The sequence below is a fragment of the Elephantulus edwardii genome, unplaced genomic scaffold (genome assembly GCF_000299155.1).
Source record: "Elephantulus edwardii isolate Elephantulus edwardi_28Jun2011 unplaced genomic scaffold, EleEdw1.0 scaffold00160, whole genome shotgun sequence".
Classification (NCBI taxonomy): domain Eukaryota; kingdom Metazoa; phylum Chordata; class Mammalia; order Macroscelidea; family Macroscelididae; genus Elephantulus; species Elephantulus edwardii.
The window spans coordinates 4,195,553-4,212,638 of NW_006399910.1; the positions used below are offsets into that span (position 1 = coordinate 4,195,553).

At 36.9% G+C, this 17,086-nt stretch overlaps 1 protein-coding gene across 1 annotated transcript in view; it reads right to left on the reverse strand.

Moving 5' to 3' along the window:
- Window positions 1-1,693: 1,693 nt before the first annotated feature.
- Window positions 1,694-17,086, reverse strand: part of DPP10 (dipeptidyl-peptidase 10 (non-functional)) — a 1,145,057-nt gene continuing 1,129,664 nt past the window's right edge. The window contains exons 22-26 of the mRNA XM_006895132.1: window positions 12,498-12,597; window positions 12,185-12,243; window positions 12,005-12,077; window positions 7,466-7,539; window positions 1,694-3,858 (exon numbers count right to left, since the gene is read on the reverse strand). Of these exons, the coding sequence (XP_006895194.1) occupies window positions 3,724-3,858; window positions 7,466-7,539; window positions 12,005-12,077; window positions 12,185-12,243; window positions 12,498-12,597 (441 nt within the window). The 3' untranslated portion in view covers window positions 1,694-3,723. The remainder of the gene's footprint in view (window positions 3,859-7,465; window positions 7,540-12,004; window positions 12,078-12,184; window positions 12,244-12,497; window positions 12,598-17,086) is intronic.

Below are 17,086 nucleotides of genomic sequence, written 5' to 3' on the forward strand. Positions count from 1 at the left end.
CTGCAGGGCAGGCAGGCAGGGCTCCGGATTTTAAAGCTTCTAAAATAATGTATTAGCTAAAGTTCTGATTCAAAATCCTACTGTTAGCATCACGCTGTGATGGTCAGTCTCTGTGGAGCGTAAAGTATTCTCTGGTATCCTCTCTACGCAGGCTGCTATAGCTCTGGCTCTTCACACTGTGCTCTCCTCCTCCGCCATCTTCTCTCCTGAATTTCCTATTCGGGAGGCAGTTTTTGAGAGGATTCTGCTCTCCCAGGTCTGTAACAAAGTGCTTTGAATATTGCAATCCGTTTTATTGACAAGTGACTATGGAAAAGAATCTCTGTGTTCACGAACAATTCCAGTAGGATATTAACATCCTTTCATAGACCTGGTTGGTTCTAGCTGATTGCCATGGATATCACGGCATTCTCAGAACAGAAGGAGAAAGACAGGCCGACTAGCTGAGATGTCAGGTTACATTGTTAGTGCTGGTTATTATGGGATGTGAATGTGAAGAGAGCAGAGGTGGAAAGACAGAGGCATGCATGATTCTCTACAGAAGTCATGTGACTTTAATGAACCTAGAGACTTGCAAGAAACTGGATTTCAGGTACCTTTGTACAAAGCCCACCTATATGAAGGATAATTGAGTAAATCATTCTCTGTAAAGCAAAGACCAATGTAGGAAAATCATTTGATTCTGATAGACCATCAGCATGTGTGACATGGTAGTGGTGATTTATATTCCAAACATCCAAGCTACACAGTCATATTCTTAGAGTGACCTGAGACGTGTTTTGTGGATTTCCCTCCCCTTAGTTGTCAGGATACCCAAACCAGTGAGCACAGTTTCTCTAAAATTTATATTTTAAAGCTTCTGATCCAAAGCAAGAAATGTGGAAAGGGAAACAAAAGCAAGAACAGTTAAAAGAAAACAAGCAAACACTATCCCTTTCAAGAATAGTTTTTAGAGGATATTTGGTCATCTCTGTAGATTGCTTACCTGTTTTACTGAAAAATTCTGACTTTCTTAAAATTTAACTTTAAGGGAAAAGAAATACACTCTTCAAGTCTGCTGCTGGATTCATAGGACATTCTTGCTTGCTGTGTGATTAGCTATCCCTGACTAAAGACACCACCACCAATAACAAAAGCCTCTCAGTCCTGAGAAATAGCCATGATCAGCTAGATCACTGTGATTCATAAGGATTTCCTCTGCTAATTTTTCTAAAGTCACCAGGCTTTTCTTCCTAATCTATCTCAGTCTGAAAACTGCTGAATTTTGCTCTGTATCAAAGTTACATGCAAGCCTCTTATGACAGATATATGGCTGTAAATGAGGTGATGGCTCCTGGTGCGGTGCATGCAATTCTAAAACTCCACCCTAAGGCTCTCTAGGAATGCACATAAATCAGAGAGGTTTTGATAGAGGGGTATATGTGTAAAGGGAAACCTTCAGTGTCATGATTCCATAATACTGAGTTGTGTTGGTCAACATTCACTTCATCTAAAGTGGTTTAATTACTAAAATTCAAAGGTTCAGGGGGTTTATTATTTTTTTTTCTTCTCATTGAATGAGAGGTCTTCATTTGAGGTATTTTTTGTCTGTAAGGTCAAAAAGCAGCCCCTAAATTAGAAACTCTATTGAAATAATTAACTAAAAAAAATAGATCAACACTGATGATGATAATAAAACAAGAGAAATAATGAGCAGTAAAAGTTAAATACTTTAAAAAATGTTACTCAAGTAGACATCCATAAAGCACATCTTTCAGACAACATAATTATTTGCATCATAAAAAACTCTAGTGGTTAAAGTTTAAAATACTGATTTAAAAACTTCAGTAGGACATCAAATCAGATCAAAAAGAAATTTCCATCTTAATAAAATAGGCACAATTTTCCTTTTAAACATTATAACTTATTTTCTTTTTTTAAAAAAAAAAAGCCAAAAACAAAACCAACCATTTACCATTTGTGAAAAAGACCTGAAATGACTCTTTCAAAAGAGATACTTCTGTATTTTAAGTTAAATCCAGAGGGTCAGTAAAAAAACACAATTCAAAGTATTTGGAAAAGTGGACTACTCAATCCATGATTCACATGTTTTCAAATACTCAAGTTTGGGTTGATCCTTCCATAAACAAGTGTGTAACTGAATATATTCTTCACATTTCAGTGGTTCTTCTCAGACCATCATGATCTGTTCTATCCTAATGCCTTCCTTAAAATGACAATCACATGTTATACTGCCTATATTTATCAGAATTTGGAGGGTTGGCCATAGATTTTAGACATCTTCTGGTTTATTCCTTAAGTGAAGTGATAAAATAATCTTTGACCTAAGTCACCAATGTTAATATTCTCATGATTAAAACTGACTTTATAAGGTCCAGTATATTTTTCACCTTCAGCTACTCACTATTTCAAGTTAGCAGAGTACAGGAATTGATGCCTTTATTTTAGTCTTTGATTAAAAATAAATAGTAATTACTTCTGTTGAAGAACGTTTTGGCCAATGAATAAAAAATATTTCATTTCTTATTCTCACCAGAAGGGTTTAAATCAAACAGCAACAGATGTATTGGGCATGCTTCCAATATGACATAAGAATTGGCAAATGAAAGAATCAAGTTCATTTCGTTTACAAGGAAAATGAGAATAGATTCTGTATCGAGAAAGAGAAGTAAAAGGACCAAGTGTTTTAAAAAAGCCTTCTCTACCAAAAGAGCAAAATAGTACTCAGTGGCATTGCATTGTTAACAAAATTTCTTTATCAGAAACTATAATTTAATATTTAAGTATCTAATTTACATGTGACAAGATATCATATCCAAAAAATCAAATTGCAACTAGAAAACTATTAACCACTAAAAACAATACCAAACACAACCCAAACATTTATTTATAGGAAAGCAATACCTAGAATTTGAATTGCAAAAAATGTTTATCATATTTGGCTCATTAAACAAATCATTCATTATAGTCTGTAAAAGAGTATCTCTTCTAATTCATCAAAATTTTCTCCTTTTTGCTTGAATAACATGTAGAGAGGGTTTTAGAGACAGCGTATGCACACGTGTGTGTGGATACATTGTGAGGCATACACTTATGTGCTGATTTAAAGATATTGTATCTATTAATCAATGGCTGAACTTTGAAAGGTGCTGAAATTCCTATTTCTACATGTTCTTTAACCCATATAATAATGCCTTTTTAAGAACAGAATTACATAAAATACTCTGTATTTTTATTAACCGAACATCTCCGTAAGCATATAATAGACAATGAAAGAATTGCACTTATTGTAAAGGATACAGTAAAGTGTTAGACTGCAGCTCAGCCATCAGAGACCAGGGTCCATTGTATAGGTCAAATGTATATTATATGCAAATATAATGGTGGCCATTAAAATAAAAATGAGAGCAACTAGTTACAGAATAAACTGGGGGAATAACAGAAGAAAACATGCACTGCTCCTACTTTAATGCAAAACTAATTTCTTCTGGGAAACCAACCCTTTGACCTTCCTTCTACAAAGAAACAGGTTCTGCACCCTCGACAACACAGTAGATTGGACTCCTGCCTTCCATTCTATTTCATCGTCTCTGTGTGTGCTGTTCCCGTGTCATCTCCTTAAGCTGCCCCTTTGAAATTTTGAAGCATCTGCAACATTACAGTCTCTTGGTTAGGTTCCATGGAGCTTCAATATCCCTTTCGGTCCAATATAAATAGGGTCCATTATTCATCTTCTTCTGGCTCTGGTGGTAACACGGGTATTTCTTCCTTTAAACAATCACTGAAGAATCTGAGGATTGTGCTGTAGAGGTGATACTTGCTCTTCTCAGACACATTATGCCCTTCATCTGGGTAGACCTAAGATATGGACGAAGTGGGGAAATGTCAAATTATCAAGCAGTCCTTCTCTTTTCCTTCTTAGATCATTCTTTTAGCTCCAGAGAGATAGAACCTTTAGGAAGTCATATCTAACAGAAACAATTCCACCTAATAAAAACCCGAGTTCTTTATGGTAGGCATAATTAAATCAAAAGCATAACATAATTGATATTTGATGAACCACAGATTTATGTTATTTTCTTAATGCTAATATTTGTTGGCATAAATGAAAAAAAAGAAGGTAGACTTTCCCCCTTTTTGTATTCTTTGAACCTTGAAAACTATATGGGCAATTATATTCTCTCTTACTGGCTTTTTAAAAACCAGAATTGACTCACTGATAATGTTTTTTGGGTTGTGCTTTTATGTGAAGTGTGATTAAAAATATTTAAAAGAAAAACAGCAAGTTGTAACTAATAATAATAAAAATCTGGGGGAGAAGGAAAAAAGGTACTTTTGCAAGAATTTATTCAATCTTCTGATTATGTATGAACTAATACATATTATCAGTATAATGATGTATAAAGAATACAGTGCGTAGTTATTGTTATGTGCCATAGAGTCAACTATGACTCATAGTGACCCTACGCACAATAGCTCTGAGTCAACTATGACTCATAGTGATCCTACGCACAATAGCTCTGAACTCTGCTCTATCCCTGGTCAGTATCATGGTCTCTGGAACATCTATCCTCATTACTCTAGTTATTGTGTCAGTTCATCTCATCTGGGGTTCATCCACTCCTGTGCTGTCACTCGACTGTTTGAGACTGTTTCTTCTTCAAAGATGGGTCCCTCCAGGATGCCTGCCCAATGTATGTGACATGTTGTTGTTGCTGTTATGTGCCATCGAGTTGCTTGTGACTTATAATGACCCTATGAACAACAGCCCTAAACTCTGCTATGTCCTGTGCCAATTGCACCGTCTCTGTAACACGCATCCCGATTACCCCAGTCACTGAATCAATCCACTTCATAGAGGGCCTTCCCCTCCTGCCCTGTCCCTCCACCCTACCAAGCATGATATCCCTCTTCAAGGACCAGTCCCTCCTTACAACATGTCCAAAGTATGTTAGACAAAGCCTCAGAATCCTTGCCTCTAAGGAGCTGCCAGTTTTGACCCTTTCCAGAATGAATCTGTTTGTTTTCCTAGCAGTCCATGGTACCCTCAATACTCTTCTTCAGCACCACAGCTCAAAGGCATCAATTCTCCTTCTATCCTCCCTAGTCACTCTCTGATGCATAACAAGTGATAGCAAAAACCATGGCCTGTATCAGACACACCTTAGTCTCCAGAGAGACACCATTGCTCTTCAGTACTTTCAAGAGGTCCCTAACAGACTTTCCCATGGCAATACGTCTTTTAATTTCCTGGCTACTGGTGCCAAGAGTATTGACTGTGGAGCCAAGCAAACTGAAGCTGTGAAAAATCTCAATCTCTTCGCCATCCATCCTGATGCTGCCAATTGGCTCAGTGGTGAAAATCTTCATTTTCTGGATGTTGACCCTCAATCCATATTGCAAACTACAGTCTTTGACCCTCTGCAGCAAATGTTTCAGGCCCTCTTCAGTTTTAGTAAGAGCATATCAACTGCATAATGCAGGTGGTTGACGAGTCTTCCTCCAATCCTGACATAACATTGTTCCTTATAATAATATATCCAACTTCTCTAATAATCTGTTCTGTATATAAATTGAGAAGATGTGGAGATAGGACACATCCCTGGCACATTCTTTTTCTCATTTTTGAAACATGTAGTATTTCCTTTCTCGTTTATAATGACTGCCTCCTGTTCCAAGTATAGGTTTTGCATAAGCATAATCAAGTGTTCTGGGATTCTCAGTCTTCTTAAGGTTAGCCACAATTTGTTGTGATTCACAGAGTCAAATGCCTTTGTGTAGTCAGTGAAACACAGACACTTATTTGTCTGGTACTATGCTTTCGGCCAAGATCCATCTGACATTGTCAATGATGTCCCTAGTGCTACAGCCTTAAACCTAGCTTGTATTTCTGGTAGTTCTCTGTTGTACTGTTCCAGTCACTTTGGATAATCTTCAGAAGAATTTTGCTTGCATGTGATATTAGTGCTATTGTTCAATAATTTCTACACTCTGCTGAATCTTTTCTCTGAAAAGGAATAAATATAAATCTCTTCATGTCAGTTGGCCAAGTGGTTGTCCTCCAGATTTCTTGGCACAGCACTGGTAAGCACTTCCAAGGCTGAATCTGTTTGTTGAAATATGTCAATTTGTTTTCCATCTTTATTTTTGGCCAATTCCATCATTACTTGAATCTCCTCCTTCTTCACCAGCCTTGGAAACTATATGGGCAGTTCAACTCTCTCCTACTACTGTTTTTGTTGTGTAATGTTGAGTTGCCTGTGACTCATAGTGACAATAGCCCTAAGCCCTACTCTATCCTGTGCCAATCTCACTGTCTCTGACATACCTACCCCCATTACCCCAGTCACCGAATCAATCCATCTCAGAGAGGGCTTTCCTCTCCTGCACTATACCTCCACACTCCCAAACATGACATCCCTCTCCAAGGACTGATCCTGCCTTGCAACATGTGCAAATAATGTCAAAGCTTCAGAATCTTTGCCTCCAAGGAAGAGCCTGATTTAACCCTCTTTAGGATGAACCTATTTGTTTTCTTAGCAGTCTGTGGTATATTCACTACTTTTCTCCAACACCACAGCTCAAAGGCATCAATTCTCCTTCTATCATCCCTAGTCATTGTCTAGCTCTCTGACGCATAGCAAGTGATTGTGAAGACCATGGCCAGTATCAGGCACACCTTACTCTCAGAGTGACTTCATTGCTCTTCAGTACTCTGCAGAGGTCTCTAACAGCAGACTTTCCCATAGCAATATGTCTTTTAAGTTCCTGGCTGCTGGTGCCAAGAATGTTGATTGGGGAGCCAAGCAAACTAAAGTTCTCTCTCCTACTAGCTTTCTAAAAACCAGAATTTGCTTACTGGCAATGTTTTTTGTTTTTTTTTTTTTGTTTGTGATTTATGCTAAGTGTGATTTTAAAAAAATAATGAAAAAAGAATAGAAAATTGTGTTAGTAATAAAAATCTGGGGGAGGAAAAATAAAGACACCTTTGCAAGAATTTATTCAACTTACTGATCATGCATGAACTAATTCACATTATCAGTATAATTAGGAAGAAAGAATACTATATATAGTGGACTAAAAATAACTTAAAAATGGCATGGTTTTAATGATAAAGAAGGTAAGATGTTAAGAGAGAGAGAGATGATAGAGATAATGGAAAATAGAATAGATGGCCTTAGAGTATGGGAGATAAATTGTCTTTTGTTAGGTCAAAACACTCTCTTTAATCCACTTAAAGAACCAGATTTAAAGTATATATCTTATGAACTTACTAAAGATGACATTTTGACTACACATTCAAAGAATGATTCTTAAAGATGACCATGGGAGTCTCCACAGAGCTGAGTCTTACTGGTCTGAGAACTAGGGGCTGTGGCTCACAGGAAATCCAGCAAATGTGTGATTTGTACCTTATAACTAAAAAACTGCAGGAAGAAACATATTCTTCTGAAAAGGTACTTACCTGCATAGTATAATTCACTCCAGCTTTTATTAAGTGTTTGATTAATTCTGCTGAATGCTGGAAATGAACTTTTGCTGCAAGAAATGAAATGAGAGTTGAGTGAAGGAAGTTTACTTAGGACTCTGTTGGATTTTAATTTTTTGTTTTATTTTTTTTAGGATTCTTTTCATAGCACTGCTTTCAAAGAGTTTATTTTGTGTTACATATGTTAAACAGTTACAAGAATAATATTGAGGCTTAACGTGAAAGCCAGTCAGCATAAAGGCATTTAAAATGTTGAGCTCCTCATTTTAAAAAAAAGTAAGCAAAAATGGAAGATACCACTAAGTCTCTACTTATTATATAACGTGGCATTTAGAGTGACTTTACTGGATACCATTTATTATTTCTGATTCTTCATATATTTTATATCATTACACACATTTTAACATTGCAAACGCTGTTCTTGGAATGAATTCAGGAAAAGAACTTTCTTTTTCTTGTAAAGATTACAAGGGCTGTCAATTACATACTGGAATTCTGCCTTATGATTTTAAATTATAATATCACATTCTTAAAAACTAGTTTACAAAGCATTAATACAAATAAAGAAGTAAAAACACAAATTCATTGCTTTTGAGCTGATTCCAGCTCACAGTGGCCTTTTTAATGTGAATTGATCTGGAAATCTGCTTCAGAAAGGTCACAACCCTGAACACTCTGTGGGAGGCCATTCTACTCTGTAACACACTGGGTTGCTATGAGATGGACTTGGTGTGATGGCATATAGGTTTTAAATGTTATTACCATGAACATAAATGTAATGTCTTGGTACCTTGGGACAAAATTTTAATGCACTCCAAGACCTTTCTGCTCTCTTTCATTATTTTTTCACTAAAAAAAACCCCCACAAAACTGGCATATTATCATTTATATTTTATATATATGGAGGGGTGGCAGGGTAGAGTGTGGGGGTACCATGTGTGTGGTAGGAGGTGACTCAGTTGACCCTGCACCACCCAGATACAAACAATTACATCTCCCAGAAGCCATAAATGACCCAGGAATTGACAGTATACCAACCGACATATTTCAACAAACAGACGCTGCCCTGGATTTTCTCACCAAGTTGTGCCACGAAATCTGGAGGACAACCTGACAGGAAATGATGTATATTTGTCCCCATTTCAAAGAAAGGTGATCTCGTATAGTGTGGAAATTATCAAACAATATCATTGATATCACAAGAAAGTAAGATTTTGATGAAGATTATAAAAAAATGACTGGAAGAACACATCAACAGAGAACTGCTTGAAGTACAGGCTGGGTTGTTTTAAGAGGCCTTAGTATTAGGGATATTATCTTTAATGTCAGATGGATCGTGGCTAAAAGCAGAGAGTATCGGGAATGTCGATCTGTGTTTCATTGCCTATGAAAAGACATTTGACTGTGTAGATAACAACAAACTGTGGCTGACTCTGAGAAGAATGGAATCCCAAAACACTTGATTATGCTTATGTGAAACCTATACTTGGACCAGGAGGGAGTTGTCAGAACAGAGCAAGAAAATACTGCCTCATTCAAAATTGGGAAGGGCGTGCGCAAAGGATGTGCCCTATATCTATTTCTTTTCAATCTATATGAAGAACAGAGTAACTGGGAGACTCGACTCTATGAGGCAAAATGTGGCATCAGGATTGAAGGTTGACTCATCATCAATCTGCATTATGCAGATGACATCACCCTGCTTGTTGAAACTGAGGAGGAAATGAAGTGCTTGTTGCAAAACGTAAAGGACTGCAGCTTTCAATATGGATTGAAGCTCAACATCAAGAAAACAAAGATTCTCACCCCTGGGATGATTGGCAGCATCAGGATAGACTGTGAAGAGATTGAGACCACTAATAGTTTGCTTGGCTCTACAATCAACATTCTATGTACGAGCATCTAGCAAGTGAAAAGATGAATTGCACTGTGAAAATCTGCTGTTAGAGACTTCTCCAAAGTACTGAAGAGCAATGATGCCAGTCTGGAGACTGAAGTGTGCCTGATACAAGCCATGAGCTTTACAATTACTTGCTATGTCACAGAGAACTGTACAGTGACCAAAGCTGATAGAAGAAGAATGAGTGCCTTTGAGTTGTGATGCTGGAGAAGAGTATTGAACATACCATGGACTACAAAGATAACTAACATGTCTGTCCTGGAGAGGGTGAAGTCAAGCTTTTCCTTGGATGCAAGCATTCTGAGGCTTTATCTCACACACTTTGGGCATGTTGCCAGGAGTGAACAGTCCTTGGAGAAGAGGACCTCTCTTCTGTAGGAGAGGAAGACTCCAGATGAGCTGGATTGATCACTGTAACTGGGTAATGAGGGTAGATGTGTCTGAGACAGCGAGATAAGCTCAGGATAGAGCAGGGTTCAGAGCTATTGTGCATATAGTCACTGTGAGTCATAGTAAACTGGATAGCACATAACAACAAGAAGATCCTTATCCATTATTAGCTGTCAGCAGCATAACAACTTAATGAAGACCATGTGGTCTGAATCAGGCACACTTTAGTCCTCAAGCTAACATCATTGGTCCTTAATAACTTGGAGAGTTCCCTGACTGCAAACCTCCCTAGTCTCTTGATCTCTTGGCTGTTGGTACCAAGTATACTGATTATGGATCCAAGTAAGATGAATTTTTGACAGTTTCAATCCTTTCTCCATATAAAACTGTAGGACCAGTGATGAGAATTTTTGTTTTCTTGACATTGAGCTGCTATCCATATTGAAGCCTGCAGTGTTTGATTTTATGCAGCTAAGTGTTTGAACTCCTCCTCACTTTCAGCAAGGATGTGCCATCTGCATGACGAAGGTTACTGATGGGACTTCCTCAAAACCTGACGACACACTCTTCTTCACAGAGTCTGGTTTCTTTAATAATTTGCTCAGCATACAGGTTGAGTAGGTATTACGACAGGGTAGAATCCTGATGCACATCTTTCTTAATTCTAAATTAGGTATTGTTCTCTTGCTCTGCTTGCATAAGAGCTTCTTGTGTGAACACGCTCAGCATTTCTCAAACTGAAAGATCTGAAAAACAAACCCAAGCCTTAACTTTTGATATTAGAGATATGATGGGTGAAATCATGAATGATTAAGAAAGCCTCATTCAACTTTTTGCCGTCAATGTTTACTTTGATCATCTGGCTGAAATAGGGTTTAGGAGGTTTCTTCACAATAAATGTTTCTTTCCTGCCTTTCTATACAGAATGTTTTAGGAGCAATTAATTAAGCTCAGCCCTAATCCAAGGATAGCAAGAGACGCAACCTTCCTGGAGAATATTATCCAGATAATATTGGCATTTTCTTCTGTAAGGGAGCAATGTCTTTTATTACTCATTTATTTCTTCATTTAAGCATGTATTTAAAATTATATGCTTTAGGTATAATTTTAGATACTGTGTGACATGTTTCAAAGTCAAGTTCTGAAATTGGTTTCATAACAATTGATATAGAAAATTCAGGGATTATTCCTTGTATTAAGGTTGAAAACAATGAAACAGGACAGTGTTTCAGTGAAAGCAAGTAAAATAGTTAAGAAATATCGATTTAAGTCTTTTGTTCCCTTGCTCACTTGCCAGGTGGCCTTGGGTAAATGACTTTTTCTTCTCTCCTTGAAATTTATTTTTCTCATCTATAAATAGGGCTATAAATACTTTGTCTCCTATTGTAAAGTATCACATAGGATAATAAAAATATAATTTCTTTTAGTCCTAAAAACTTCATGTGGGTATAAAATGATATTATTTATAACTAGCAATATCCATCACATGCATCTCCAAAGTATGAAATCATGAATAAAATAAGAAGGGGTACTAAAAATGGTCTTTTAGAAAAATCAAAGCTTATTTTTACTTCATTCAAATGGGTAGCCTCCTGAGAATTCCCCTTTGCAGCTGACATCTTTTTATCCCACTATCATCTTCTTTGGAAGCAGGTGTGGCATCCACTTCCTAAGTAACATGCATCCAAAAACTCTATGAACTTTGATAAATGATAGTTGTAGAGGGGCTTCAGGCATTTTGTTCATAGGGTCGCTGTGAGTTATTCTTGAAATTAAGGCAATCAACAACAACATCTTCTAAGATAATAACAACTGAGCTTTGTTGATGGTATGACAGTCACTGACTATATGACTCACATTTAAATTAACTGAAAACAAGACAGTTATAAATTCAGTTTCTAAGTCACACTACTTTCTTCCCAAGGTTTCACAAGTCAAAATGGCCATTGAGTGTGATATTGGACAATTGAGGTATAAAACACAGGGATTTTTAAAAAGTGTGTTGTTCTATCTCTTAGTATAAGAGTTCCTTCCTCTCAGCATGCAAGGTCTACTATTTTATTCTTTTGTGTTTCTTAAGCAAGAATACATTTATTTCCTGGTGCCTTTCAACTCTGCTTACTTCCTTAGAAGATTTACAAAATCTCATATGAAAAAGATCTTCAGTATTTCCCATTGTACATCATCAGACTTCCCCAAATGGTGACACAGAATAGAATACTTACTGTCAGCAGTCCCATGAATTATCAATATATTTTCTTCTCTTAATCCATGAATATTATGTAGCACACTGGATGCCTATAAAGAAAATTACAAATATCTCTATACATTTTGATCCATCTATGCATTAACTGGATTTTTAACACAAAAATATATTCTTTTTTCATTATATTAAAGTTATGTACCTGGTAAATGCTCTCTTCCTTGGATGGTATGCCCAGATATCTTTCAGAGAAGGCTGAGGCTGTGAGCCAAGAAAAACATAAACTTCAGAATGAACCAAAAACCATTTTATGAGAATATTCCTTTATTTAATTTTTCTCATTTCCCATTAACTTTCATGCTCCAGTAAAATCAATTGAATAAAGGAAATGATAAACTGATACAAATATCATATAATAGCATGAGATAAATGAGCTTTGTTATGCTTCTCTGCAGTTGGATTTCATTTATGTAAGTTGATGCATAAGATTAGGTCATTCTGGAGGAAATACTCACCATAAAGCTTCATGTCTGTGATGGGTGCCATCACTGACCCACATTTAAAAAGTTTTTCATCCGATTTTAAGATCATTGATGCAATATAGCCACCATACCCCTAGAAAGATAAAATCAGAACAATGATTAATTATCACCACTTTGTAATTTACTTATCAGAATGTCTGATAATATAAACCTGGATAAGTAATGCACTAACATAACTTGGCAAATAAGAAAGTTTTGTAAAGATTTCTTTCTTTCTTTTTTTGTGTGTGTGTGGCAGGTAACTTTTAATAGACTTATAAAGAATACAAAACTAATTTGTACCATTATGTATTTACATTTTAGTTCTATACTGTTTATTTGGTAACAAGCCCAAATAAATTTAAAAAATAAAGTATTTATTATGTGAACATTATTTTAGGCAAATCACACATGCATAGAAAAATAAATCATTTAAAATAATTAAGTTGGTTATGTATAATTGCAAAAAAGATAGCAAAAGACACAAAACAAGTAATTTTAAATAACTCCCAATTCCACACAAGGAAATATTGAGGAAAATGAGTTGCAGAATGTGGTGTTAAGGATTTAGTATTCAAAATTACTTCCCTATCCATTAACTTACTTTGCTATGTTGATAGGCAGGAATATGCAAATATGGCATGTAACCTAATCAAAAGAAGATTGGCTGGTTTCAAGAACCCACAAGAAGACTGACTAGTTTCACTATTCAATTGAATAGATCCAGCAAAAGATTTGAGAGAACCTCATCACTAGAAAATAAGAAGCAAGAGAATGAAACTCATCCTTCAGGATCATAGATTCTTGTGCCAGCCAGACTTTAGTGCCCACGGGAGCAACAGCCACAAGCCAAAGCAGAGAACCAGAGACCTGGCATGAAATCTTAGGTCAGATCTTAGGACAGCCATGTCACAGAGTTGGAGCTGAGATCCTTGTGCCCTGGTTTGTTGGAGGACTGAGGAGGGGAAAGCCATAATTGTCAGCACAGAGGACTTTAATACTGGCCCAAAACCATGAGGCTCAAGCTCTGAGGTACCTGTCAGCCTTCTCAGAAGCTGTCCTAACTTTATAACATTTGGATTTTTCCAGTATGATTCTGTGTGGTCTGTGAGCTATCACATCAGAATTTTGGACCTAGTAAAGCAGTAAAAAACTGGTGTTGAAATGAATAGAAAAAGATACAGGAGCATAGGGCCATGTTTTACCTACGGGAATTGGTTTTGTGTTGTTGATCCTGTTAACAGGGATAGTTGCCATGTGAGATATTGGTAAAGGTCAGATATCATCATCCCCATATAGTCTTTGCTCATGTTACATTGAGTTATATTGAATTCATGAGTTTAATTATTGCACAAAGTTAAATATTAAATATTTACTTTAAAAGTTCCTGAGCAAATTTAAAAATATTTGTTGAAATGCAATCTACAGGCCCCATTATTCTTTATAGCTCATGATCTGACTGGAAAAGTTCTAGAGCACATTTGAACAATTATAGCTGTGTAATCCATAGGGAATTGTGCTGTTACCTAAGGGCAGTGCTTCAATGATGGTTCAAATCCCTTAGTGACTCTGGAAACAAGGTAGGTGGGCAATCTCCTCTGTGAACTAGAGACTGAAACAACTCATTGTTAAAGTCACCATGAATGCCTTGATGGCAGTGAAATGAGTAAGTTTGAGACAACAATGTTGGGCAAAGAATTTTATTTATTTTTGTTTATTAATGTTTTTTACAGTAATTTTTAGCAGCACTCTGGTGAATATTCTTTATCCTGTTGCATATCAGAATTCCCTGGCCTTCCACTAGATTTTCTGATGCATGTTGGTCATAACAAATCTGCTTCTTAAAAAAATCCAGATGATTCTACACTGATCCAGGGTGAAAGAAGTGCCACTAGCACTAAACTTTTAATTAAATGTTTATTTTGTATTGGTTTACTTTCAAACTTCATATATACTGTTTTTCACACAGAATCTTTACCATTTCCTTTACTCACTGCCCCACCCTCCATGCATAAAACTGTGTGAACTTTTCGATTAACCACCCTTTACACATCCCATCCCAGTCCACCCATCCCTACCACTCTGCTCTCCCCACCCCTTGAAACTTCATACACATCCTACAATTTGTCTTATATAGTATTTGTCCTTATGGGTTAGTTAGTTCACTTAGCATAATGCTCTCCATTCCCTCCCAATTTAGGTAGTGATTTACAAAATCATTGATCTGGATATGTGTAGTATTTCATCATGTGAAAGTACCATAATTTCTCAATCTATTCGATTGTGGCCATACAGTTTTACTATTTCCATGCTCCTGCAGTGGTGGATAATGTTTCTATGAACAATGGTGTACAAGTCTCCTTTGGTACTTCAGTTTTCATTCTCTCGGACTATATTCTAAGCAGTGGAATGTTGTTGTTGTTGTTATGTGCCATCAAGTCGTTTGCGACTCATAGCGACCTTATGTACAACAGCCCTGTGCTCTGTCCTGTGCCAATCGCATTGCCTCTGACACACCCATCCCGATTACCCCAGTCACTGAATCAATCCACCTCATAGAGCGTTTTCCGCTCCTGCGCTGTCCCTCTACCCTACCAAGCATGATGTCCCTCTCTCCAAGGACTTGGCTCTCCTTACAACATGTCCAAAGTATGTCAGACGAAGCCCCAGAATCCTTGCCTCCAAGGAGTAGCCTGGTTTAACCCTCTCTAGGATGAATCTGTTTGTTTTCTTGGCAGTCCATGGTACATTCAATACTTTTCTCCGGCATCACAGCTTAAAGGCGTCAATTCTCCTTCTATCCTCCCTAGTCATTGTCCAACTCTCTGATGCATAACAAGTGAAAGCAGTGGAATAGCTGGGTCAAATGGAATGTCTATGGTCAGCTTTCTGAAGAAATGCCAAATTGCCTTCCAGAGTGGTTGCACCATTTTACAATTCCACGAAAAATGTAAGAATTCCTGTCTTGCCACATCCTCTCCATCATTTATTACTTGCTGCCCTGTTAAACTTTGCCACTACTACTGGGGTGAGATGGTATTTCATTTTGGCTTTGATTTGCATCTCTTTTGTTGCCAGTGATTTTAAGCATTTCTCATGTGTCCGTGATCATTTGAATATATTCCTCCATGAAAATTCTTTCCATGTCTTTTGCCCATTTTGTAACTGTGTTAGTTCTTGTGGAGGCCTTGCAGGATTCTGTAGACTTTCTTTTATAACCCAGTCATGTAGAGAGGTATTCAATTTCCACATGGGTGGCTTGGTAAGCTTTAACCCCTGTGATTAATTTCCAGTTTTATGGCATTGTGGTCTGAGAAGATACTTCGTATTATTTCAATGTTAATGAATTTGTTGAAGCTTGTGTTCTAATATATTACCAGTTCTGGAGAATGTACCATGTGCACTTGAGTAGAAAGCTAATTGAGTTTTAGTTGGGTGCAGTACCCTGAACACATCCACAATGCCAAGTTTAGCTCTTCTGCATCTTTGTTAAGGGCTTTTTTGTTTGTTTGGTTTGTTTTTTTGGTTTTTTAAAGGTAGGTCAATATCCTTTGGTGATAGTGGTGTGTGGAAATCTCCTCCTATCTCTTACTATACTGTTACTGTTTATTTCTTTCTTGAATTCTGCTAAGGGTTGTTTTATGTATTTCTCAGGTCTATCATTTGGTGAATAAATGTTGACCAAGGTCCCGTCTTTTTAATCTGTTGTGCCTTTAGTCAGTATGTAGTGCTTTTCCTTATCTTTTATGTAGGTTCTCATTCTGAAGTCTGTTTTATCAGAGATTAGTTTTGCCACTTCTGCTTTTTTTGTGTTTGTCATGGCTTGGTATACTTTTTTCCAGCCTTTGATTTTGAGTCTATCTTTCCATTTTTTAGATGTGTCTCTTGTAAGCAACATATTGGTGGGCTTTGTTTTTTTATCCATCCTGTTGCTCTTTTTCTCTTCATTGACAAATTCCTTTATTTACATTAAGTGTGATTATTGTCAAGTCAGGTTTTACTTTATCCATTTTGCCATGTTTCTTTTTCTGTTATTTCTGATGACTGTGGTCCATCCACTTTCCTCTGGTGTCTCCATGCAAAGAATGTCACTTATAATTTTTGTTTTGTCTTGTTTTCACCATTTCTCAAGTTCTTCCTTTTCTGTAAAGGATCTAATTTCTCCTTTATATTTGATGGAGAGCTTCACTGGGTATACGATACTTGACTAATATTGCTTTCTTTCAACTTTCTATATATGCCATACCACTGTCTTCTAGCTCCATGGTTTCTGCTGAGAAATCAGAACTTAACCTAATTGTTGCCCCTTCGTAGGTGACTCTTTGTTTTTCTCGAGCTGTGAGTATTCTATCTTTATAATTTGGAGAATTTAACTATGATTTTTTGGGGGGTCTGGTCTATTTGCGCTGCAGCCTTCAGTATGGATTGAAGCTCAGTGTCAAGAAGACAAAGATTCTCACCACTGGACCAACTGGCAGCATCAGGATGGATGGTGAAGAGATTGAGATTGTTAACAACTTTAGTCTGCTTGGCTCCATGGTCAACACTCTTGGCACCAGTAGCCAGGAAATCAAAAAGCGTAT